Source organism: Pseudophryne corroboree, chromosome 6 (assembly GCF_028390025.1).
Source record: "Pseudophryne corroboree isolate aPseCor3 chromosome 6, aPseCor3.hap2, whole genome shotgun sequence".
Taxonomy (NCBI): Eukaryota; Metazoa; Chordata; class Amphibia; order Anura; family Myobatrachidae; genus Pseudophryne; species Pseudophryne corroboree.
Window position 1 is genome coordinate 30109452 of NC_086449.1, and position 24930 is coordinate 30134381.

The 24930-nt window shown below is 43.3% G+C and overlaps 1 protein-coding gene across 1 annotated transcript in view; it reads left to right on the forward strand.

The window, feature by feature from the left end:
- LOC134934171 (extracellular calcium-sensing receptor-like) overlaps positions 1–24930 on the forward strand; it is a 53402-nt gene that overhangs the window by 16100 nt on the left and 12372 nt on the right. The window contains exon 7 of the mRNA XM_063929665.1: positions 5053–5280. Coding sequence (XP_063785735.1) covers positions 5053–5280 — 228 coding nt within the window. The remainder of the gene's footprint in view (positions 1–5052; positions 5281–24930) is intronic.

The following is a 24930-nucleotide window of genomic DNA, read 5'->3' on the forward strand; positions in this document are numbered from 1 at the left end:
TTTAAGGCTTACATTAAAAAGAAGGATCCATACGTATAAAGGTATCTTTAAACAATCATATGGTCATCCAGCATAAAAGCGTACTTGTATGCTTACTTGAAATATGCGTTGTCCATTCCTATAACGGTTTCTTTCTCTCGTTTCCCAAACCGTTATAGGAATGGACAACGCATATTTCAAGTACGCACACATGTACGCTTTTATGCTGGATGACCATATGATTGTTTAAAGATACCTTTATACGTATGGAGCCTTATTTTTAATGTAAGCCTTAAAAGTGAGCATATTCACGATATATTATAACACATCCTGGGTGATCCTCTATCTTTATACATCACGGATTAGAGATTATACTATTCTCCATTCCCAAGAGATCACCATACCCATTTCAATATTACACATTGGAGCACGTTTATGTTTTCTGTTTTTATGTACATCCTGTGGAGGGGCATGGATAACATCCATTAGATGACGCCATCCCAGGACTCGTTTAAAGATACCTTTATGTGCATGGACCAGATTTTATTAAAGTAAGCTTGGAAGTGAGCATCACCCCCATTGACCATTGCACTTATTGGGTGACCCCATTACGCCTTTTCATCACTACCAAGTGGAGGAGTTGTCTATATTCTTCCTTTTTGTTACTCCTTGACTGTATTTATCATCAAGACATTACCACACATTGGGACCTTTCTTCTGTGTTTTCTTTTCATATGAACATTTCCATTGATGAGTGGATTTACCTGTGAAGACTGATGATTTACTCATAGAGAACTTCAGTAAGAATCCGATTATAGAAATTTGCCTTATAACCACCCAACATTGGCTCATTCAGTATCACCATCTGTATTGTATTATCATTGTTTCTGGGTTTGATAACACCAGAAGATATAGTTTGCTGCCTTTTGTTGTCCAGCGCAGGGTTGTACCCACTTTTTTTGTTTTGTTTTTGTTTGTAGTCAATATCCCTGCGGTCAGGATACTGGCGTTCAGAATACTGATGCCGGGATCCCGACCGATGGTATGCCGGCAGCAGTGCCACGGCTATTCCCACTTGTGGGTGTCCACGACACCCACAGAGTGGGAATAGAACCTGTGGCGAGCACAGCAAGCCACCGAGCCCACATGGGCCTTTCTAGCGCTTGCCCTGCTGCCGGCATTCTGGCAGCTGGGACCACGGCATCGGTATTGTGAATGCTGGGATCTCATACCCAATGCCTACCTTCAACTACTAAAAAGCCTTTTCTGCTTTTGGATTCCATTTAACTATAACTTTCTGTTTGTCTTTGGTAAGGTTTGTCAGTGGGACAACAAAGGTGACAAAATTGGGTATAAACCTTCTATAATACCCTGTAATTCCTAAAAAAAAAACCTCACCTGCTACTTATTCAGGGGTAATTGCAATTTTGTATTACCTCAGTTTTTTTAAGTTGGCTGTCAATCCTGCCTTATGGATGGAGTCTAACACTGCTTGTACCCTGGGTACAGTAGGTGAGACTGCCAATCAGGACTACAGATAAGTACATCATCCAGATAAGCAGCGACATACTGTTAATGGGGAATAAGAATTCTATCCATCATCCTTTTTAAGGTGGAGGGTGCCCCATACAACCCAAATGTCAACATCTTGCATTGGAACAACCATTTCGGTAGAAAAAATGCTGTCTTTTCTTCGGCATTAATGGCATTTGCCAATACCCTTTGGATAACTCTAGAGTGTTAACTACTTTGCTGTTCCTAATCATTCAATAAGGTAATTGACCCAAGGCATTGGTTAGGCCTCGAAATTAGACCCATTATTCAATTTACAGAAATCATTGCAGAAGCGCAAACTCCCATCAGGTTTCAGAATGAACACAATTGGACTTGACCGCTCACTATGTGACTCTTTAGTTACATCCAACTCTGACATTTTTTAAATGTCTTTAGACACTGATTTCCACTGGGCTTTTGGTATTCCATAGCGCTTTAGGTTAACCTCAACCCCTGCGTCAGTGATTATGTCAAGTTTAATGGTGTGTCTGAAGACAAAATACTATGGTGGTCATTCTGAGTTGTCCGCTCACTAGCAGTTTGTAGCAGCCATGCAAGCACTAAGCCGCCACCCTCTGGGAGTGTATTTTAGCTTAGCAGAAGTGTGAACGAAAGGATCGCAGCACGGCTACAAAAAAAATTGTGCAGTTTCAGAGCAGCTCCAGACCTACTCAGCTCTTGCGATGAGTTCAGAATAATCAGTTCCTGTTTTGACGTCACAAACACGCCCTGCGTTCGCCCAGCCATGCCTGCATTTTTCCTGGCATGCCTGCGTTTTTTCGAACACTCCCTGAAAACGGTCAGTACACACCCAGAAACGCCCTTTTCCTGTCAATCACTCTGCGGCCAGCAGTGCGACAGAAATGCTTCGCTAGCCCTTGTGGAAAACTGCATCGGCCATTGTGAAAGTACGTCATGCGTGCGCATTGTGCCGCATATGCATGCGCAGAAGTGACGCTTTTTTGCCTGATCGCTGTGCAGCGACCGAAAACAGCTAGCGAACAACTCGGAATGACCACCTATGTCTTATGAGATATTCTTATGCCTCCTGCTTTTGAACAGTTGAGAGGTTTTAGCTATTGTTACATTGGGAACCAAAGGTTTTTGGTTTACTGGAGGGACTGGGGTGGCTGACATAGCTATTGTATCCTTCCAAAGTTTTATAAATTTGCATGGTAGATCTGCTCTGGCTTTATAATTAAGCTCCCCCACTTTTTCTAGGATTTGAAAGGGTCCTTGCCACTTAGCCAAAAGTCTACTTTCTAGTGTAAGAGCCAAAACAAACACTCTGTCCCCAGGAGCAAAGACACGCAACTGTGCATTGTGATTGTACACCTTCTACAGTGCCTGTTGGGCCAGTTCCAAGTACTCTCTCACTATCAGCATCACTGCAGCCGTTCTTTCCTGCATCTGAGAAACATGCTTAATAACAGTTTTATAAGTACTGGTTTTCCCCTCCATTATCTCCTTTGCAATGTTTAGCAATCCACTTGGGTATCTCAACAGATCAAAACGTGAAATGCCAGTGGAGGATTGGGAAACCTTTCTAATGGCCAGCAGTAAATAACTCCAATATCTTCCATCGGGTTCAATATAATTTGCCGATGGATGGGATGTCGGCTGTTAGTATACCGACAACGGCTTACTGTCCATCATAATCCCAACAGCCCACCATTCAGCTCCCTAACCATCACCTTTTCCCTACCCTAACCCTAACCCTCCCTTCTGGGTGCCTAACCCTAACACTCCCCGGTGGTGCCTAACCCTAACCACTTGGTGCCTAACCCTATCCCTCGCTTCCCCGCTGCCTAAAACTAACCCTCTCCGCTTAATGCCAAACCCTAACCTCCCCATCTAAGTGCCTAACCCTCCCTTCCCGATCCCTAAATCTAACCCTTCCGTCCCTGCTCCCTAATCCTAATCCCCCTTGTCCTGCCTAAACCTAACCTCCCCCCCCCCCCCCCCCGTGGCCGGATGCCAGTGCGTCCCACTGTGAGGACAATTGGGATGCCGGGTGTCGGTAATGTGATGCTAGCATCCTGGTCGGCGTTGGTATGTTGATGAAAGCATTGTGTCCTTCCTCTGGATCCCGGCATCGGTATATTGACCGCCAGGAAACTAACTGCTCCCCCGTCCATCTTTATCCACCACTTTATTTAGCATGGTTTTTAAAGTTTTATTAAACCTTTCCACTAAACCATCAGTCTGGGGGTGATAAACGGAGGTTCTTAACTGAGTCAATTTAAGTGCGGCGACACACTGCCTTACCACCACTGTGTGGTGATGACGAATCCCCACTAGTCGCTTGACTAGGCCTCTGCACTGCAGCAGATGGAAAACAGAGCTAGGTTTCACCTAGCCCTGCAGGTCACAAGATGAAGCGGTTGTCTTGTGACAGAACATGTTTTATTCGCCCAAACAGTCTTAAAAAAGACTCTTCCCTATTGATGGGGGCAACAGCAATACAGCAGATGTTTACAGCAGAATGAAAATGGTATAATACACTCTGAGGCTCGCAGACCTTTTTATACAGGAAAACACACTATATCTCATGGGGGTAGTTCCCCCTCCCCTGTGTCTTTTCCATCCAATCAGGATATGTTACAAAATATAAATAAATAGATTACATTTTAAAAGGAGATGACGACTGCATGAAGCAATTTCCTCCTTCCTGTCACACAGACAAAGTTTGGTGTCTCCTAAACTCCATCCTTTACAACCTGGCAGTTTACAATTCGCCTTTGATACATTTATCACATGGCTTCAAAATATGGTTTGTATTTGATTTCTTAAACAAATGTTCCTCCATCCTTTTCCTGCATATACCATTCAGGATTCCTATATCAATCAAACCAGCTACATGAATAAAAACAGGTTCCAAACCCATCTGACACTTTACATATGGAATAAGGAAATTCTCTGTGATTAACGCCTTTGTCTAAGGAACTCACACTCCCAGCCATTACCTGCCATGCACTGTCCAACATCAAAAGGTTTTGTCATTCACTAGATCTGCTAGGAGAGGGCAATTAGCATGCCATTTCCTAGTCACAGAAGCTAGGGGATGCTTATTCAGACATACATATTAAGTGTATTTTTCCATTTAAAATACATGTGACCACAACTTAAATATAAATCCATTTAAACATGCAATCCTACAACTGTGCGCAGAGCACTACATATGACATGTTAAAACACATCATTAAACATATTTTTAAACAGTCCGCCCTCGGTGCCATAAGTACATTTCAAATATGGTGCCTAGCACCAGTCCACAGTTAAGTTCCGCTGCCCCCATTACACCTGTGGCCGACGGGGTATTCGGCCACAGGAGGTATGACCCAATGCAATATGCCTACCTTTTTGTCTAGTGGTGATATGGTTTTACAAAAACAGTAAGGGATTTGATCTGTGGTTTTGTCTTTAGAAAATGTAATTTTTTTTAAACTTCACACAAAAACACAAAACAAAAAATTTCAAATAAAAAATAAGACAAATACTTTACGTTCTACCTTACAGCTCCTGCACTACATAAGGAATGTGAGGGTTACACTGAGCAGCGGAATCAACTTTTATTTTGATGCTAATGGAGACATCCCTGCAGTCTATGACATTGTGAACTGGCAGATGACCCAAGAAGGGACTATGCGACCGGTCATGGTCGGCAGTTATCACACTGTAACGTCTTCTTGCCAAATTTTCAACATCAACTCAAGTCAGTTATTGTGGTCTATGGGGGGAAAAGAGGTGAGACCTTGTATAGACTTTATCAGAAAGTATAATATTGAGAAAAGGATACATTGAGGTTTATCACAAAATAAAGTAATACAACATCTTTTTTAAATAAATTTAATGTAAGTTAAGACTTTTTTTCTGCTTTATGGCATAAATATACAGTAGATAAGACTGAGCTTTGTACAATGTTGTATATAATTACTAGAGATGAGCGTCTCCGTTTCTCAGATAATCAGACCCACCCGAACTTACCATTCCGAGTCCGGCTCGGGGTTTCCCGCCTGACTCAGATACCAAAACAAAGCAAAACGTCATCGTCCCACTGTCGGATTCTCGCAGGTTTTCAATTGCATAAAACTCCCTGGAGATCGGCGTGTAACGTCACTCTGGCTGTGAAGCTTCAACAGTGAGGTACCTCAAGGGGTGCTGTGTCCATCCAGGGGCTTTACTGTATCCTTTCAGGGGCTCTGCAGTGTCCATCCAGGGGCTCTGCTGTGTCCATCCAGGGGCTCTGCTGCAGTGTCACATACCAGTATTGTGATGCTGCAGGTGAAACCGCAGTGTAATATTCATACATGTATTGTGATGCTGTAGGTCATACCCCAATTCATACAAGTATTTTGATGCTGCAGGTCATACCACAGCTTAATATTCATATATGTATTGTAACTCTGTAGGTCATTCTCAAATTTCATACAAGTATTGCGATGCTGCAGGTCATACCGCAGCTTTATATTCATAAATGTATTGTGACGCTGTATGTCATTCCCCAATTTTATACAAGTACTGTGACTCTGCAGGTCAAACCGCAGTGTAATAGTCATACAAATATTGTGATGCTGCAGGCCGTACCACAGTGTATACATAACAAATACTGTGATGCTGCAGGCCATACCACAGTGAAATATCCATACAATTACTGTGATGCTGTAGGCCGTACTCAGTGGCGTAACTAGAAATTTTTCTCCCCCAAGCCAAAAAATTCTCTGGCGCCCCCTCCCCCTCCCCAATTGCCATTAGAAAAGTAAAGAAATTGTGCGTGCCTCAAAAAAGGGGGGGGGGTCCCAACCGCCATTCACATAATCACATCCCTTCCAAAAAATGTGGGAAACTAATGTTCATCAGAATTACCTACAAAATCAAAAAGGAGGACTGCAGTACCTTTGCCACTAATTACAACAAACAGAAACTGGAACAGTGGATTCCAGTGGGGATGAACTAATATTGTGTGATCATATCATGAACAACAGTTATGATGTTGATGATAAGAATGATGACACTTTTAACTTTGAGGATGTTTAACACTGTTGGCCTTAAGCCCATTTGTAAATTGGTTTAAACAAAACACCAAGATGTTGTCTATTTTATGGGCCAAAACAAACCAAGCACTTCAGCCACAAAAGTGTCAATCCCTGTTGCTAAAGTGCTTGGTTTGTTAAACTGTGAATGTCATTTTTATTTTCCAAAATAAGGATGGGTAGGAGGGTCCATGGACATTTCCATTGTGCGCCACTTTTTATTATGCGCTTTGTTGTGATTGTATGTGTTTGAGAGTCAGCATATATTACTCTACTACTTACTGGGTGTTTTAGTCCAAAATCAAAATTATCTTCATAAGAAGCTAAATTCTGACTGCTTGAAGACAAAGTTATAAATCTCCATGGGGTTATAACCACTATGCTCCCGTACAATGAATGTAAAAGGTGTAGCAGTAGTGTGAATACTTGTTTAAGCCTCTATGAAAAATAAAGAAGTCAGCGGATTATCTCAGCCAAACAAAATGTATAAACTTTTTAATTTATTATCTTTACTACTAGGCTGTGACTCCTGCTTGAATTGCCTCTATTGGCCAGAGGCCTGTGATTTGTTGGTTGAAGAAGTTTGTTAGTAACTTATTAATTAATTACCAATTTCTGATTTCTACTTTTTACAATTATCAGTTTCTATTGGCCTGAGGCCTGTGATTTGTTGGTTGAAGAAGTTTGTTAGTAACTTATTAATTAATTACCAATTTCTGATTTCTACTTTTTACAATGATCAATTTCTATTGGCCTGAGGCCTGTGATTTGTTGGTTGAAGAAGTTTGTTAGTAACTTATTAATTAATTACCTATTTCTGCTTTCTACTTTTTACAATGATCAATTTCTATTGGCCTGAGGCCTGTGATTTGTTGGTTGAAGAAGTTTGTTAGTAACTTATTAATTAATTACCTATTTCTGCTTTCTACTTTTTACAATGATCAATTTCTATTGGCCTGAGGCCTGTGATTTGTTGGTTGAAGAAGTTTGTTAGTAACTTATTAATTAATTACCAATTTCTGATTTCTGCTTTTTACAATTATCAGTTTCTATTGGCCTGAGGCCTGTGATTTGTTGGTTGAAGAAGTTTGTTAGTAACTTATTAATTAATTACCAATTTCTGATTTCTACTTTTTACAATTATCAGTTTCTATTGGCCTGAGGCCTGTGATTTGTTGGTTGAAGAAGTTTGTTAGTAACTTATTAATTAATTACCTATTTCTGCTTTCTACTTTTTATAATGATCAATTTCTATTGGCCTGAGGCCTGTGATTTGTTGGTTGAAGAAGTTTGTTAGTAACTTATTAATTAATTACCAATTTCTGATTTCTACATTTTACAATGATCAATTTCTATTGGCCTGAGGCCTGTGATTTGTTGGTTGAAGAAGTTTGTTAGTAACTTATTAATTAATTACCTATTTCTGCTTTCTACTTTTTACAATGATCAATTTCTATTGGCCTGAGGCCTGTGATTTGTTGGTTGAAGAAGTTTGTTAGTAACTTATTAATTAATTACCAATTTCTGATCTCTACTTTTTACAATTATCAGTTTCTTTTGGCCTGAGGCCTGTGATTTGTTGGTTGAAGAAGTTTGTTAGTAACTTTTTAATTAATTACCAATTTCTGATTTCTACTTTTTACAATTATCAGTTTCTATTGGCCTGAGGCCTGTGATTTGTTGGTTGAAGAAGTTTGTTAGTAACTTATTAATTAATTACCTATTTCTGCTTTCTACTTTTTACAATGATCAATTTCTATTGGCCTGAGGCCTGTGATTTGTTGGTTGAAGAAGTTTGTTAGTAACTTATTAATTAATTACCTATTTCTGCTTTCTACTTTTTACAATGATCAATTTCTATTGGCCTGAGGCCTGTGATTTGTTGGTTGAAGAAGTTTGTTAGTAACTTATTAATTAATTACCAATTTCTACTTTCTTCTTTCAACAATGATCAATTTCTATTGGCCTGAGGCCTGCGATTTGTTGGTTAAAGAAGTTTGTTAGTAATTTATTAATTAATTAATTACCAATTTCTGCTTTCTACGTTTTACAAAGATCAATTTCTATTAGCCTGAGGCCTGTGATTTGCTGTTTGGAGAATTGTGTTGGTAAAATATAATATTGTTTACTATGTTTTTTATTTTATTAGTTCTTGATTATTGAAAACATTTCATAGGGTTGCCACTACTGTGCCACTACGTTTCATAGATGTTCTATATTCTTTGAAACAATGTGTGAAAATACAGGGTTGCAGATCCCCCGAGCATGGCAGTAGATGAAAACCAACAGTGGTTTATTGAACAGAATGGCTGATAAACAATAAAGCACACTTCAGTAATGCAGTTCCAAATGACCTCTCCCAAATTGAATCCCTGGCAGAGAATCACCTCTCCAGCCCTCACCAACTCCAACTTTATCACACTTTGGATCACCCCATGGGATGACTTGCCCAGCAGAGTTATATAAAGTTAGGATGGGTGGGGACTTTACAATAGTCAGCTCCAGAGCCGGCCATAGGCATAGGCAAACTAGGCAATTGCCTAGGGCATTTGATATGCCTAGGGGCATCAGTAGCTTCTGATGATTAAAATTATATGTGGCATGCCTATATTCTGTGTGTAGCATTTCATATGCAGATACAGCCACAGTCTCACACAGTATATAGGCATGCTGTATATCATTTTAATCAGCAGAAGCTGCTTGTGCATCCTAGCCACATAGCAATGCAAATAAGATGCATTTTCATAAAAAAAGGTGCCCGACGTTAGCCTTGAGGCAAGATTTATGAGGACACATCTGTATCCAAGCAGAGGCAGAGGTCACAGTGTTAGTGGCAGTGTGAGTGCTGTTTGCATGTGAGTGGGTTGGTTGTGCAGTAGTGTCCGGAATATGTGTAAGGTGCATTATGTGTGTCATGTAAAAATGCATTAATAATGTGCAACATATGTGTAAGGGGCACTATGTGTGTCATTATGTGTATAAGAGCATTAATAATGTGCGGCATATGTGTAACAGGGTACTACTGTATGTGTGTCATTATGTGTATAGGGGCACTAATAATGTGCAGCAAATCTGTAGGGGGCACTATGTGTGTCATTATGTGTATAAAGGCATTAATAATGTGTGGCATATAGGTAAGGGACATTATGTGTATAAGGACATTAATAAAGGTTGTCATAATGTGTAAGGCACATTATTTTTATAAGGACATTAATAATGTGTCTCATATGTGTAAAGGGCATTACTGTGTGGAATTATGTGTATAAATGCATTACTAATGTGTGGCATTATGTGTATAAAGTGCTCTACTATGTGGCGTTGTGTATAGAAAGGGCACTACTGTGTCGTCTAATGTGAATAAAGAGCAATAGGGTGTGGTGTAATGTGAATAAGGAGCAATTCAGTGTGATGTAATGTGAATAAGGGGCTCTACTGTGAGGAGTAATGTTTATAAGGTAAAGTGATACTACTGTGGGATGTAATATGAATTATGGACACTATCGCAAGATAAAATGTGAATAAAGTGCAGTACTGTGTGGCGTAATTGGAATTGGGGTTACTATTGTGTGGCCATGCCCCTTGCCAGCAAAAACACACCACTTTTTGGGCTGTGCGTCAAATGTGCGAACTGTTCCTATTTAAAATATAAGGGGTACAAACACCAAAATAAGGACTGCTATGGGTGAGGGGTGATGGTGTTGGGAAAAAGGTGCAAGGTTAGAGGTGGAACCAGCGGTGGTGCTAGGGGGCACCAACCAAAATCCTGCCTAGGGCATCATATTGGTTAGGGCCAGCTCTGGTCAGCCCCCACTATCTCCCACAAATGTCATCTATCAGGTGACACCCAGCTAGGTCCGACTCCCTGGCTGTCTGGAATAGCTCACTGTTGGATAAAAAGGAGTAAACAAAGATCACTTCTGTTGAACAATAATCTGGTCTACTTGATCTGATAATCTATTTATGTATGGTGGTAAACAATAGGAAACTCTTGTGCTAGCAGGAATAACCATACAGTGTAACTGATAACATAACAGTCTCATACAGATGGAGCCATCTTTATCTTGGCCTTTAATAGGATTAATTGAGCCAGGGCAGTCAGACTTAGGGGGTCATTCCTAGTTGATCGCTCGCTAGCTAGTTTTAGCAGCCGTGCAAACGCTATGCCGCCGCCCTCTGGGAGTGTATTTTAGCTTAGCAGAAGTGTGAACGCAGCCGAGCTTTGGAAAGACAGTTTGTGCAGTTTCTGAGTAGCTCTGAACCTACTCAGCGCTTGCGATCACTTCAGCCTATTCGTGTCCGGACTTGACGTCATACACCCGCCCAGCAAACGCCCAGCCACGCCTGCGTTTTTTCAGACACTCCCTGAAAACGGTCAGTTGACATCGAGGAACGCCCCCTTCCTGTCAATCTTCTTGCGGCCGTCAATGTCAAGAAAAACTTTGCTGTAACCTGTGTACAACCACAAAGAGCTTTGTAGCCGTACGCCGCGCATGCGCATTGCGGCCCATACGCATGTGCATAAATGCCGTTTTTTCACCTGATTGCTGCGCTGCAAAAATCGGCAGCGATCGATCATCTCGGAATGACCCCCTTAATCCCCTGTTGTATTGTTCTCTCTGTATTGTATTGCAGCTGAGAACAATAGATGAAAGGCTTATGCTAATAAACATTGGTGCGCCAAGGTGCAGTAGAGAAGGATAGATGAGCGTGGCTCCAACTGTATATTACTAATATTAAGGCTGATTCAAACACAGCAGGGGGTGAACAGGGACGCGCTTTGGGGGACATGGGGATAAAAAGAAAATAATCAAATGTTTTTTTTGTACTCTATGTGTTTGTGTCACTGCATATTGGGGGTCATTCCGACCCGTTCGCACGCAGTGGTTTTTCGCTGCTGTGCAAATGGGTGCGGATTGTGCATGCTCGCCGGGTTACGTCGCGGCTACCGACGGGAGCAGTCGCAGCGGCGACCGCTAAGAAGATTGACAGGAAGGAGGCGTGGATGGGCGGATCCGGACCGTTGGAGACCGTTTTTGGGGAGTGGTGAGTAAAACGCAGGCGTGTCCAGGACAACGGAGGGCGGTTGTCTGACGTCAAAGCCGGGTCCATCATCGCTGGATCCATCGCACAGGGTAAGTATGTCCAGGGCTAGTCTTGTTTTGCTTGAATTTTTTTTTAGCATAGCAGGGCTGCACAAGCGATCGCAGCCCTGCTAAGCTAAAATACACTCCCCCATAGGCCAGCAGTGCGACTGAAATGCATCGCTAGACCCTGTGCAAAACGGCATCGTTCATTGTGCCCGTACTCGTGCATGCGCATTTCGCCGCATACGCATGCGCAGAACTGCCGTTTTTTAGCCTGATCGCTGTGCTAGCGATCAACTTGGAATGAACACCAATAGTCGTTATATTAATGCATTAATGGGGTCATTATCAGAGTCTGGAGGATCTGAATTGCAAGAACGTTACAAAAAGGTTACACTATATAGAGAACTGGCATAGCCAAAGTCAGCACACAGTAGGTACCAGCAAAAAGCATGGAAATAGTTACTCAGAATAAACCTTTTACAACTTTGTAGTAAATCTATCAACTTTGGTATTGTGTGAGGTTCGGAAACTGCTGTGTGGGGTTTTCAGCCCCACACACCAAGATTTGGAGATTGTAGGCTGAAGCCTCACCTGGCATGCACTGAGGCAGTTTTAATAATGCATGGTGAAAAAAAATCATACGGCTCTTGAGTATCAGGCCAATCCTTTAAAAGATGGAGTAGTGGGAACATATGCAAAAACAAATAAGAAAACAATACAGAAAATTCGGACTTCTAGAGATGCAGATTTCTTGGTCTCATAAGGCCCGCTGCAATGGTCAGCCTGTGTAAGCTTTGAGGCATACTGAGCTGGCTGTTTGCGGGGAACATTGCAACCATCGGTCACGATGTTGATCCCAGGCTGCGACAACGGTCGCAGCGTTAAGATCGCAAATACAGCAAGGAGGTGTTTAACACCTACTACTGCATTTGCATTTTTAGTGATTGCATTTGCAAAGCTGCCTGCGTGCAGCTTTGCAAATGCAATCAATGATGACTGAGTACCAATGTGAATGTACGTACTTGCTGTAGCAATTGAGAATCACGGAGTGTGCGCACAGATTTCCAGTTACAACTGAAATCTGGCCTCTGGACTCCAAGCCCTGGAACCTGTGTGATTCACAGCGGGATCTAAGTGTGACCACTGCTCCTCCAACAGATCTCTGTGGCGCACCCGCTGCAGAGTTTATCGGCTCTGTCCCAGGAGTCCTACTAACACCTGTAATAGGGGACAGGACGGTTCCTGTACCGCTCAGCTTGCACCGCAGCAAGTGACAGAGAACCCGCTGGTGCTGCTGGACTGCGAGAAGGGATCAGCCATTGACCGCTGATTCTGCATGCTGCAGACGGCTGAATCTCGTGAGTCGGACCTCACCCACCAGCCGTTGTCACACAGTGTAGCTGGAGTCCTACCAATTTCACACACACCATATTTGTTTTCCCTTTTTTTTTAAAGGGGGGGGGGCACCAATCTCCAATATGCCTCTTGGCTACCGGGATGACCTTACTTCCCTGACTGGAAGGTATACATAATTGAAGTGAAACTACAGTATCTGTGCAAAGCCTATAGACCGCCTTGGGTTCCTTTTCCAACTGCTGTAATCAGACAGTTGTATTTTAAGCTTAGCAGGTGCTTCTGCAGTATTCGCGGTGCTTATCCATCCAGCACAGGGGATAGCGAGGGGGTAGGAAAGGAAGGGCGATGGTGAAAAAGGGAGGTCCTCACAATAGCCGCAGCACAATCTGGTGCAAATGGTATTAAACACAATTTATTTTACAGAATAAAATCAATAGACAATAAATAAAATATGCCAGGTACCTGGTATTTATAATATCACAATACATTATATCAACATACAAAACATACAATATATGTAAAATGCAATTTCCATCCTCTGAAATGCTGGGAGAGGATCATATACCGATATACTGTACAAATCTTGCACAAATATGTTATACCTGAACGGCTTTGAATAATGTCCAGAGACTAGAAATCCGTTTAAAGGGTTAAATCAGACCTGGTGTTGCAAAACGATTGTATTTGGTACCGTTGATTGTGGGCGGCGATAAGACTGAAGAGCAATGTGATCAAGGTGTGTTGCTAAAGGTTGGTTATGATATGGAACTGCTGCATCAGGAGAGGAGAATGAAGACAATAGTAAAGAATTGTAACGGTCTTGTTAATCTCACTGCCCACTAGGGGTTAAAGTGGGGGAAATTAGGTGAAACTAGTTCCACCACCTCCATTGCCCTGCACAGTAATTCCAACAGTAAAAAAATGCCCCATCACCTACATCAATAGATGATACAGGCGGCGCTAGTGTTACTGATGAGCTGCAGCCACCTCACCCCCTTCCTCGGGTCCTGGTGGCTCTATGGTCCTGCTCCATTTACAGCCCACCCCTCCTGGCACTCACATACGCTGCGTCTGTCGGACAGCATTCATCCCCTCATCAGGTCCAAGTGGCTACCTTTTCCAGCACGGTGTATGTGGTGTCATGCCATCACCGCTGCTGAAGTGAAGAGGAGCCATGAAGAGGAGCAGGCTCTGTGCATCTTAAAGACAAGATGAGAGGAGGCTGGAGGGAAAAGAGAGGTGGGGAACTGCTGAAGGGACACAGATGGTGAGCTGCTGAAGGGACACAGGCATTGAGCTGCTGGAGGGACAGAGAGGCAGAGATGTGTGTAACGGGCATTACTGTGGGCAATATGTGTATAAGCGGCACTACTGTGGTCATTATGTGTAAGAGGTAGTGATGAGCGGGTTCGGTTTCTCGGAAACCGAACTTCACCCTTTTTACACAGGTCCGAGGAATGCTCGGATTCTCCCGTATGGCTCGGTTTACCCGAGCGCGCCCGAACGTCATCATCCCGCTGTCGGATTCTCGCGAGATTCGGATTCTATATAAGCAGCCGCGCGTCGCCGCCATTTTCACTCGTGCATTGGAAATGTTAGGGAGAGGACGTGGCTGGCGTCCTCTCCGTTTATTAATCTTGATGCAAAAATATTTGTGCTTATTCCTTAATTGTGGGGACTGGGGAGCAGCAGTATTATATAGGAGGAGCACAGTGCAGAGTTTTGCTGATCAGTGACCACCAGTATACGTTGTCTGCCTGAAAAACGCTCCATATCTGTGCTGCATTGTAGTATATAGTAGGAGTACAGTGCATAATTTTGCTGACCACCAGTATATAATATATAGGAGTACGGTACAGTAGGCCACTGCTCTACCTACCTCTGTGTCATTAAGTATACTATCCATCCATACCTGTGGTGCATTTCAGTTTTGCACAGTTTGCTGACCACCAGTATATAATATATAGCAGTACGGTACAGTAGGCCACTGCTGTACCTACCTCTGTGTCGTCAAGTATACTATCCATCCATACCTGTGGTGCATTTCATTTTTGCACAGTTTGCTGACCACCAGTATATAATATATAGCATTACGGTACAGTAGGCCACTGCTGTACCTACCTCTGTGTCGTCAAGTATACTATCCATCCACACCTGTGGTGCATTTCAGTTTTGCACAGTTTGCTGACCACCAGTATATAATATATAGCAGTACGGTACAGTACGCCACTGCTGTACCTACCTCTGTGTCGTCAAGTATACTATCCATCCATACCTGTGGTGCATTTCATTTTTGCACAGTTTGCTGACCACCAGTATATAATATATAGCATTACGGTACAGTAGGCCACTGCTGTACCTACCTCTGTGTCGTCAAGTATACTATCCATCCATACCTGTGGTGCATTTCAGTTTTGCACAGTTTGCTGACCACCATTATATAATATATAGCAGTACGGTACAGTAGGCCACTGCTCTACCTACCTCTGTGTCATCAAGTATACTATCCATCCATACCTGTGGTGCATTTCAGTTTTGCACAGTTTGCTGACCACCAGTATATAATATATAGCAGTACGGTACAGTAGGCCACTGCTGTACCTGCCTCTGTGTCGTCAAGTATACTATCCATCCATACCTGTGGTGCATTTCATTTTTGCACAGTTTGCTGACCACCAGTATATAATATATAGCATTACGGTACAGTAGGCCACTGCTGTACCTACCTCTGTGTCGTCAAGTATACTATCCATCCATACCTGTGGTGCATTTCAGTTTTGCACAGTTTGCTGACCACCAGTATATAATATATAGCAGTACGGTACAGTAGGCCACTGCTGTACCTACCTCTGTGTCGTCAAGTATACTATCCATCCATACCTGTGGTGCATTTCATTTTTGCACAGTTTGCTGACCACCAGTATATAATATATAGCATTACGGTACAGTAGGCCACTGCTGTACCTACCTCTGTGTCGTCAAGTATACTATCCATCCATACCTGTGGTGCATTTCAGTTTTGCACAGTTTGCTGACCACCAGTATATAATATATAGCAGTACGGTACAGTAGGCCACTGCTGTACCTACCTCTGTGTCGTCAAGTATACTATCCATCCATACCTGTGGTGCATTTCATTTTTGCACAGTTTGCTGACCACCAGTATATAATATATAGCATTACGGTACAGTAGGCAACTGCTGTACCTACCTCTGTGTCGTCAAGTATGCTATCCATCTATACCTGTGGTGCATTTCATTTTTGCACAGTTTGCTGACCACCAGTATATAATATATAGCATTACGGTACAGTAGGCCACTGCTGTTCCTACCTCTGTGTCGTCAAGTATACTATCCATCCATACCTGTGGTGCATTTCAGTTTTGCACAGTCTGCTGACCACCAGTATATAATATATAGCAGTACGGTACAGTAGGCCACTGCTGTACCTACCTCTGTGTCGTCAAGTATACTATCCATCCATACCTGTGGTGCATTTCATTTTTGCACAGTTTGCTGACCACCAGTATATAATATATAGCATTACGGTACAGTAGGCCACTGCTGTACCTACCTCTGTGTCGTCAAGTATACTATCCATCCATACCTGTGGTGCATTTCAGTTTTGCACAGTTTGCTGACCACCAGTATATAATATATAGCAGTACGGTACAGTAGGCCACTGCTCTACCTACCTCTGTGTCATCAAGTATACTATCCATCCATACCTGTGGTGCATTTCAGTTTTGCACAGTTTGCTGACCACCAGTATATAATATATAGCAGTACGGTACAGTAGGCCACTGCTGTACCTGCCTCTGTGTCGTCAAGTATACTATCCATCCATACCTGTGGTGCATTTCATTTTTGCACAGTTTGCTGACCACCAGTATATAATATATAGCATTACGGTACAGTAGGCCACTGCTGTACCTACCTCTGTGTCGTCAAGTATACTTCCATCCATACCTGTGGTGCATTTCAGTTTTGCACAGTTTGCTGACCACCAGTATATAATATATAGCAGTACGGTACAGTAGGCCACTGCTGTACCTACCTCTGTGTCGTCAAGTATAATATCCATCCATACCTGTGGTGCATTTCATTTTTGCACAGTTTGCTGACCACCAGTATATAATATATAGCATTACGGTACAGTAGGCCACTGCTGTACCTACCTCTGTGTCGTCAAGTATACTATCCATCCACACCTGTGGTGCATTTCAGTTTTGCACAGTTTGCTGACCACCAGTATATAATATATAGCAGTACGGTACAGTAGGCCACTGCTCTACCTACCTCTGTGTCGTCAAGTATACTATCCATCCATACCTGTGGTGCATTTCATTTTTGCACAGTTTGCTGACCACCAGTATATAATATATAGCATTACGGTACAGTAGGCCACTGCTGTACCTACCTCTGTGTCGTCAAGTATACTATCCATCCATACCTGTGGTGCATTTCAGTTTTGCACAGTTTGCTGACCACCAGTATATAATATATAGCATTACGGTACAGTAGGCCACTGCTCTACCTACCTCTGTGTCATCAAGTATACTATCCATCCATACCTGTGGTGCATTTCAGTTTTGCACAGTTTGCTGACCACCAGTATATAATATATAGCAGTACGGTACAGTAGGCCACTGCTGTACCTACCTCTGTGTCGTCAAGTATACTATCCATCCATACCTGTGGTGCATTTCAGTTTTGCACAGTTTGCTGACCACCAGTATATAATATATAGCAGTACGGTACAGTAGGCCACTGCTGTACCTACCTCTGTGTCGTCAAGTATACTATCCATCCATACCTGTGGTGCATTTCATTTTTGCACAGTTTGCTGACCACCAGTATATAATATATAGCATTACGGTACAGTAGGCCACTGCTGTACCTACCTCTTTGTCGTCAAGTATACTATCCATCCATACCTGTGGTGCATTTCAGTTTTGCACAGTTTGCTGACCACCAGTATATAATTTATAGCAGTACGGTACAGTAGGCCACTGCTGTACCTACCTCTGTGTCGTCAAGTATACTATCCATCCATACCTGTGGTGCATTTCATTTTTGCACAGTTTGCTGACCACCAGTATATAATATATAGCATTACGGTACAGTAGGCAACTGCTGTACCTACCTCTGTGTCGTCAAGTATGCTATCCATCTATACCTGTTGTGCATTTCATTTTTGCACAGTTTGCTGACCACCAGTATATAATATATAGCATTACGGTACAGTAGGCCACTGCTGTACCTACCTCTGTGTCGTCAAGTATACTATCCATCCATACCTGTGGTGCATTTCAGTTTTGCACAGTTTGCTGACCACCAGTATATAATATATAGCAGTACGGTACAGTAGGCCACTGCTGTACCTACCTCTGTGTCGTCAAGTATACTATCCATCCATACCTGTGGTGCATTTCATTTTTGCACAGTTTGCTGACCACCAGTATATAATATATAGCATTACGGTACAGTAGGCCACTGCTGTTCCTACCTCTGTGTCGTCAAGTATACTATCCATCCATACCTGTGGTGCATTTCAGTTTTGCACAGTTTGCTGACCACCAGTATATAATATATAGCAGTACGGTACAGTAGGCCACTGCTCTACCTACCTCTGTGTCATCAAGTATACTATCCATCCATACCTGTGGTGCATTTCAGTTTTGCACAGTTTGCTGACCACCAGTATATAATATATAGCAGTACGGTACAGTAGGCCACTGCTGTACCTGCCTCTGTGTCGTCAAGTATACTATCCATCCATACCTGTGGTGCATTTCAGTTTTGCACAGTTTGCTGACCACCAGTATATAATAAATAGCAGTACGGTACAGTAGGCCACTGCTCTACCTACCTCTGTGTCATCAAGTTTACTATCCATCCATACCTGTGGTGCATTTCAGTTTTGCACAGTTTGCTGACCACCAGTATATAATATATAGCAGTACGGTACAGTAGGCCACTGCTGTACCTGCCTCTGTGTCGTCAAGTATACTATCCATCCATACCTGTGGTGCATTTCATTTTTGCACAGTTTGCTGACCACCAGTATATAATATATAGCATTACGGTACAGTAGGCCACTGCTGTACCTACCTCTGTGTCGTCAAGTATACTATCCATCCACACCTGTGGTGCATTTCAGTTTTGCACAGTTTGCTGACCACCAGTATATAATATATAGCAGTACGGTACAGTAGGCCACTGCTGTACCTACCTCTGTGTCGTCAATTATACTATCCATCCATACCTGTGGTGCATTTCATTTTTGCACAGTTTGCTGACCACCAGTATATAATATATAGCATTACGGTACAGTAGGCCACTGCTGTACCTACCTCTGTGTCGTCAAGTATACTATCCATCCATACCTGTGGTGCATTTCATTTTTGCACAGTTTGCTGACCACCAGTATATAATATATAGCATTACGGTACAGTAGGCCACTGCTGTACCTACCTCTGTGTCGTCAAGTATACTATCCATCCATACCTGTGGTGCATTTCAGTTTTGCACAGTTTGCTGACCACCAGTATATAATATATAGCAGTACGGTACAGTAGGCCACTGCTGTACCTACCTCTGTGTCGTCAAGTATACTATCCATCCATACCTGTGGTGCATTTCATTTTTGCACAGTTTGCTGACCACCAGTATATAATATATAGCATTACGGTACAGTAGGCCACTGCTGTACCTACCTCTGTGTCGTCAAGTATACTATCCATCCATACCTGTGGTGCATTTCAGTTTTGCACAGTTTGCTGACCACCAGTATATAATATATAGCAGTACGGTACAGTAGGCCACTGCTGTACCTACCTCTGTGTCGTCAAGTATACTATCCATCCATACCTGTGGTGCATTTCATTTTTGCACAGTTTGCTGACCACCAGTATATAATATATAGCATTACGGTACAGTAGGCCACTGCTGTACCTACCTCTGTGTCGTCAAGTATACTATCCATCCATACCTGTGGTGCATTTCAGTTTTGCACAGTTTGCTGACCACCAGTATATAATATATAGCATTACGGTACAGTAGGCCACTGCTCTACCTACCTCTGTGTCATCAAGTATACTATCCATCCATACCTGTGGTGCATTTCAGTTTTGCACAGTTTGCTGACCACCAGTATATAATATATAGCAGTACGGTACAGTAGGCCACTGCTGTACCTGCCTCTGTGTCGTCAAGTATACTATCCATCCATACCTGTGGTGCATTTCATTTTTGCACAGTTTGCTGACCACCAGTATATAATATATAGCATTACGGTACAGTAGGCCACTGCTGTACCTACCTCTGTGTCGTCAAGTATACTTCCATCCATACCTGTGGTGCATTTCAGTTTTGCACAGTTTGCTGACCACCAGTATATAATATATAGCAGTACGGTACAGTAGGCCACTGCTGTACCTACCTCTGTGTCGTCAAGTATACTATCCATCCATACCTGTGGTGCATTTCATATTTGCACAGTTTGCTGACCACCAGTATATAATATATAGCATTACGGTACAGTAGTCAACTGCTGTACCTACCTCTGTGTCGTCAAGTATGCTATCCATCTATACCTGTGGTGCATTTCATTTTTGCACAGTTTGCTGACCACCAGTATATAATATACAGCATTACGGTACAGTAGGCCACTGCTGTACCTACCTCTGTGTCGTCAAGTATACTATCATTCCATACCTGTGGTGCATTTCATTTTTGCACAGTTTGCTGACCACCAGTATATAATATATAGAATTACGGTACAGTAGGCCACTGCTGTACCTACCTCTGTGTCGTCAAGTATACTATCCATCCATACCTGTGGTGCATTTCAGTTTTGCACAGTTTGCTGACCACCAGTGTATAATATATAGCAGTACGGTACAGTAGGCCACTGCTGTACCTACCTCTGTGTCGTCAAGTATACTATCCATCCATACCTGTGGTGCATTTCAGTTTTGCACAGTTTGCTGACCACCAGTATATAATATATAGCAGTACGGTACAGTAGGCCACTGCTGTACCTACCTCTGTGTCGTCAAGTATACTATCCATCCATACCTGTAGTGTATTTCATTTTTGCACAGTTTGCTGACCACCAGTATATGATATATAGCAGAACGGTACAGTAGGCCACTGCTGTACCTACCTCTGTGTCGTCAAGTATACTATCCATCCATACCTGTGGTGCATTTCAGTTTTGCACAGTTTGCTGACCACCAGTATATAATATATAGCAGTACGGTACAGTAGGCCACTGCTGTACCTACTTCTGTGTCGTCAAGTATACTATCCATCCATACCTGTGGTGCATTTCGTATTTGCACAGTTTGCTGACCACCAGTATATAATATATAGCATTACGGTACAGTAGTCAACTGCTGTACCTACCTCTGTGTCGTCAAGTATGCTATCCATCTATACCTGTGGTGCATTTCATTTTTGCACAGTTTGCTGACCACCAGTATATAATATACAGCATTACGGTACAGTAGGCCACTGCTGTACCTACCTCTGTGTCGTCAAGTATACTATCATTCCATACCTGTGGTGCATTTCATTTTTGCACAGTTTGCTGACCACCAGTATATAATATATAGCATTACGGTACAGTAGGCCACTGCTGTACCTACCTCTGTGTCGTCAAGTATACTATCCATCCATACCTGTGGTGCATTTCAGTTTTGCACAGTTTGCTGACCACCAGTGTATAATATATAGCAGTACGGTACAGTAGGCCACTGCTGTACCTACCTCTGTGTCGTCAAGTATACTATCCATCCATACCTGTGGTGCATTTCATTTTTGCACAGTTTGCTGACCACCAGTATATAATATATAGCATTACGGTACAGTAGGCCACTGCTGTACCTACCTCTGTGTCGTCAAGTATACTATCCATTCATACCTGTGGTGCATTTCATTTTTGCACAGTTTGCTGACCACCAGTATATAATATATAGCATTACGGTACAGTAGGCCACTGCTGTACCTACCTCTGTGTCGTCAAGTATACTATTAATCCATACCTGTGGTGCATTTCAGTTGTGCGCAGTATATATAGTAGTAGGCCATTGCTATTGATACTGGCATATAATTCCACACATTAAAAAATGGAGAACAAAAATGTGGAGGTTAAAATAGGGAAAGATCAATATCCACTTCCACCTTGTGCTGAAGCCGCTGCCACTAGTTATGGCCGAGATGATGAAATGCCATCAACGTCGTCTGCCAAGGCCGATGCCCAATGTCATAGTAGAGAGCATGTAAAATCCAAAAAACAAAAGTTCAGTAAAATGACCCAAAAATCAAAATTGAAAGTGTCTGAGTAGAAGCGTAAACTTGCCAATATGCCATTTACAACACGGAGTGGCAAGGAACGGCTGAGGCCCTGGCCTATGTTCATGGCTAGTGGTTCAGAATCACATGAGGATGGAAGCACTCATCCTCTCGCTAGAAAAATGAAAAGACTTAAGCTGGCAAAAGCACAGCAAAGAACTGTGCGTTCTTCTAAATCACAAATCCCCAAGGAGAGTCCAATTGTGTCGGTTGCGATGCCTGACCTACCCAACACTGGACGGGAAGAGCTTGCACCTTACACCATTTGCACGCCCCCTGCAAGTGCTGGAAGGAGCACCCGCAGTCCAGTTCCTGATAGTCAAATTGAAGATGTCACTGTTGAAGTACACCAGGATGAGGATATGGGTGTTGCTGGCGCTGGGGAGGAAATTGACAAGGAGGATTCTGATGGTGAGGTGGTTTGTTTAAGTCAGGCACCAGGGGAGACACCTGTTGTCCGTGGGACGAATATGGCCATTGACATGCCTGGTCAAAATACAAAAAAATCAGCTCTTCGGTGTGGAATTATTTCAACACAAATGCGGACAACAGGTGTCAAGCTGTGTGTTGCCTTTGTCAAGCTGTAATAAGTAGGGGTAAGGACGTTAACCACCTAGAAACATCCTCCCTTATACGTCACCTGGACCGCATTCATCAGAAGTCAGTGACAAGTTCAAAAACTTTGGGTGACAGCGGAAGGAGTCCACTGACAACTAAATCCCTTCCTCTTGTAACCAAGCTCCTGCAAACCACACCACCAACTCCCTCAGTGTCAATTTCCTCCTAACACAGGAAAGCTAATAGTCCTGCAGGCCATGTCACTGACTGACGAGTCCTCTCCTGCCTGGGATTCCTCCGATGCATCCTTGAGTGTAACGCCTACTGCTGCTGGCGCTGCTGTTGTTGCTGCTGGGAGTCGATCGTCATCCCAGAGGGGAAGTCGGAAGACTACTTGTACTACTTCCAGTAAGCAATTGACTGTCCAACAGTCCTTTGCGAGGAAGATGAAATATCACAGCAGTCATCCTGCTGCAAAGCGGATAACTCAGGCCTTGGCAGCCTGGGCGGTGAGAAACGTGGTTCTGGTATCCACCGTTAATTCAGAGGCAACTAGAGACTTGATTGAGGTACTGTGTCCCCGGTACCAAATACCATCTAGGTTCCATTTCTCTAGGCAGGTGATACAGAAAATGTACACAGACCTCAGAAAAAGAGTCACCAGTGTCCTAAAAAATGCAGTTGTACCCAATGTCCACTTAACCACGGACATGTGGACAAGTGGATCAGGGCAGACTCAGGACTATATGACTGTGACAGCCCACTGGATAGATGTATTGCCTCCCGCAGCAAGAACAGCAGCGGCGGCACCAGTAGCAGCATCTCGCAAACGCCAACTCGTTCCTAGGCAGGCTACGCTTTGTATCACCGCTTTCCAGAAGAGGCACACAGCTGACAACCTCTTACGGAAACTGAGGAACATCATCGCAGAATGGCTTACCCCAATTGGACTCTCCTGGGGATTTGTGACATCGGACAACGCCAGCAATATTGTGCGTGCATTACATCTGGGCAAATTCCAGCACGTCCCATGTTTTGCACATACATTGAATTTGGTGGTGCAGAATTATTTAAAAAAACAACAGCGGCGTGCAAGAGATGCTGTCGGTGGCCCGAAGAATTGCGGGCCACTATCGGCATTCAGCCACCGCGTGCCGAAGACTGGAGCATCACCACACATTCCTGAACCTGCCCTGCCATCATCAGAAGCAAGAGGTGGTAACGAGGTGGAATTCAACCCTCTATATGCTTCAGAGGATGGAGGAGCAGCAAAAGGCCATTCAAGCCTATACATCTGCCCACGATATAGGCAAAGGAGGGGGAATGCACCTGACTCAAGCGCAGTGGAGAATGATTTCAACGTTGTGCAAGGTTCTGCAACCCTTTGAACTTGCCACACATGAAGTCAGTTCAGACACTGCCAGCCTTAGTCAGGTCATTCCCCTCATCAGGCTTTTGCAGAAGAAGCTGGAGACATTGAAGGAGGAGCTAAAACAGAGCGATTCCGCTAGGCATGTGGGACTTGTGGATGGAGCCCTTAATTCGCTTAACCAGGATTCACGGGTGGTCAATCTGTTGAAATCAGAGCACTACATTTTGGCCACCGTGCTCGATCCTAGATTTAAAACCTACGTTGTATCTCTCTTTCCTTCAGACACAAGTCTGCAGAGGTTCAAAGACCTGCTGGTGAGAAAATTGTCAAGTCAAGCGGAACGTGACCTGTCAACATCTCCTCCTTCACATTCTCCCGCAACTGGGGGTGCGAGGAAAAGGCTAAGAATTCCGAGCCCACCCGCTGGCGGTGATGCAGGGCAGTCTGGAGCGAGTGCTGACATCTGGTCCGGACTGAAGGACCTGCCAACGATTACCGACATGTCGTCTACTGTCACTGCATATGTTTCTCTCGCCATTGAAAGAATGGTGGAGGATTATATGAGTGACCGCATCCAAGTAGGCACGTCAGACAGTCCGTACGTATACTGGCAGGAAAAAGAGGCAATTGGA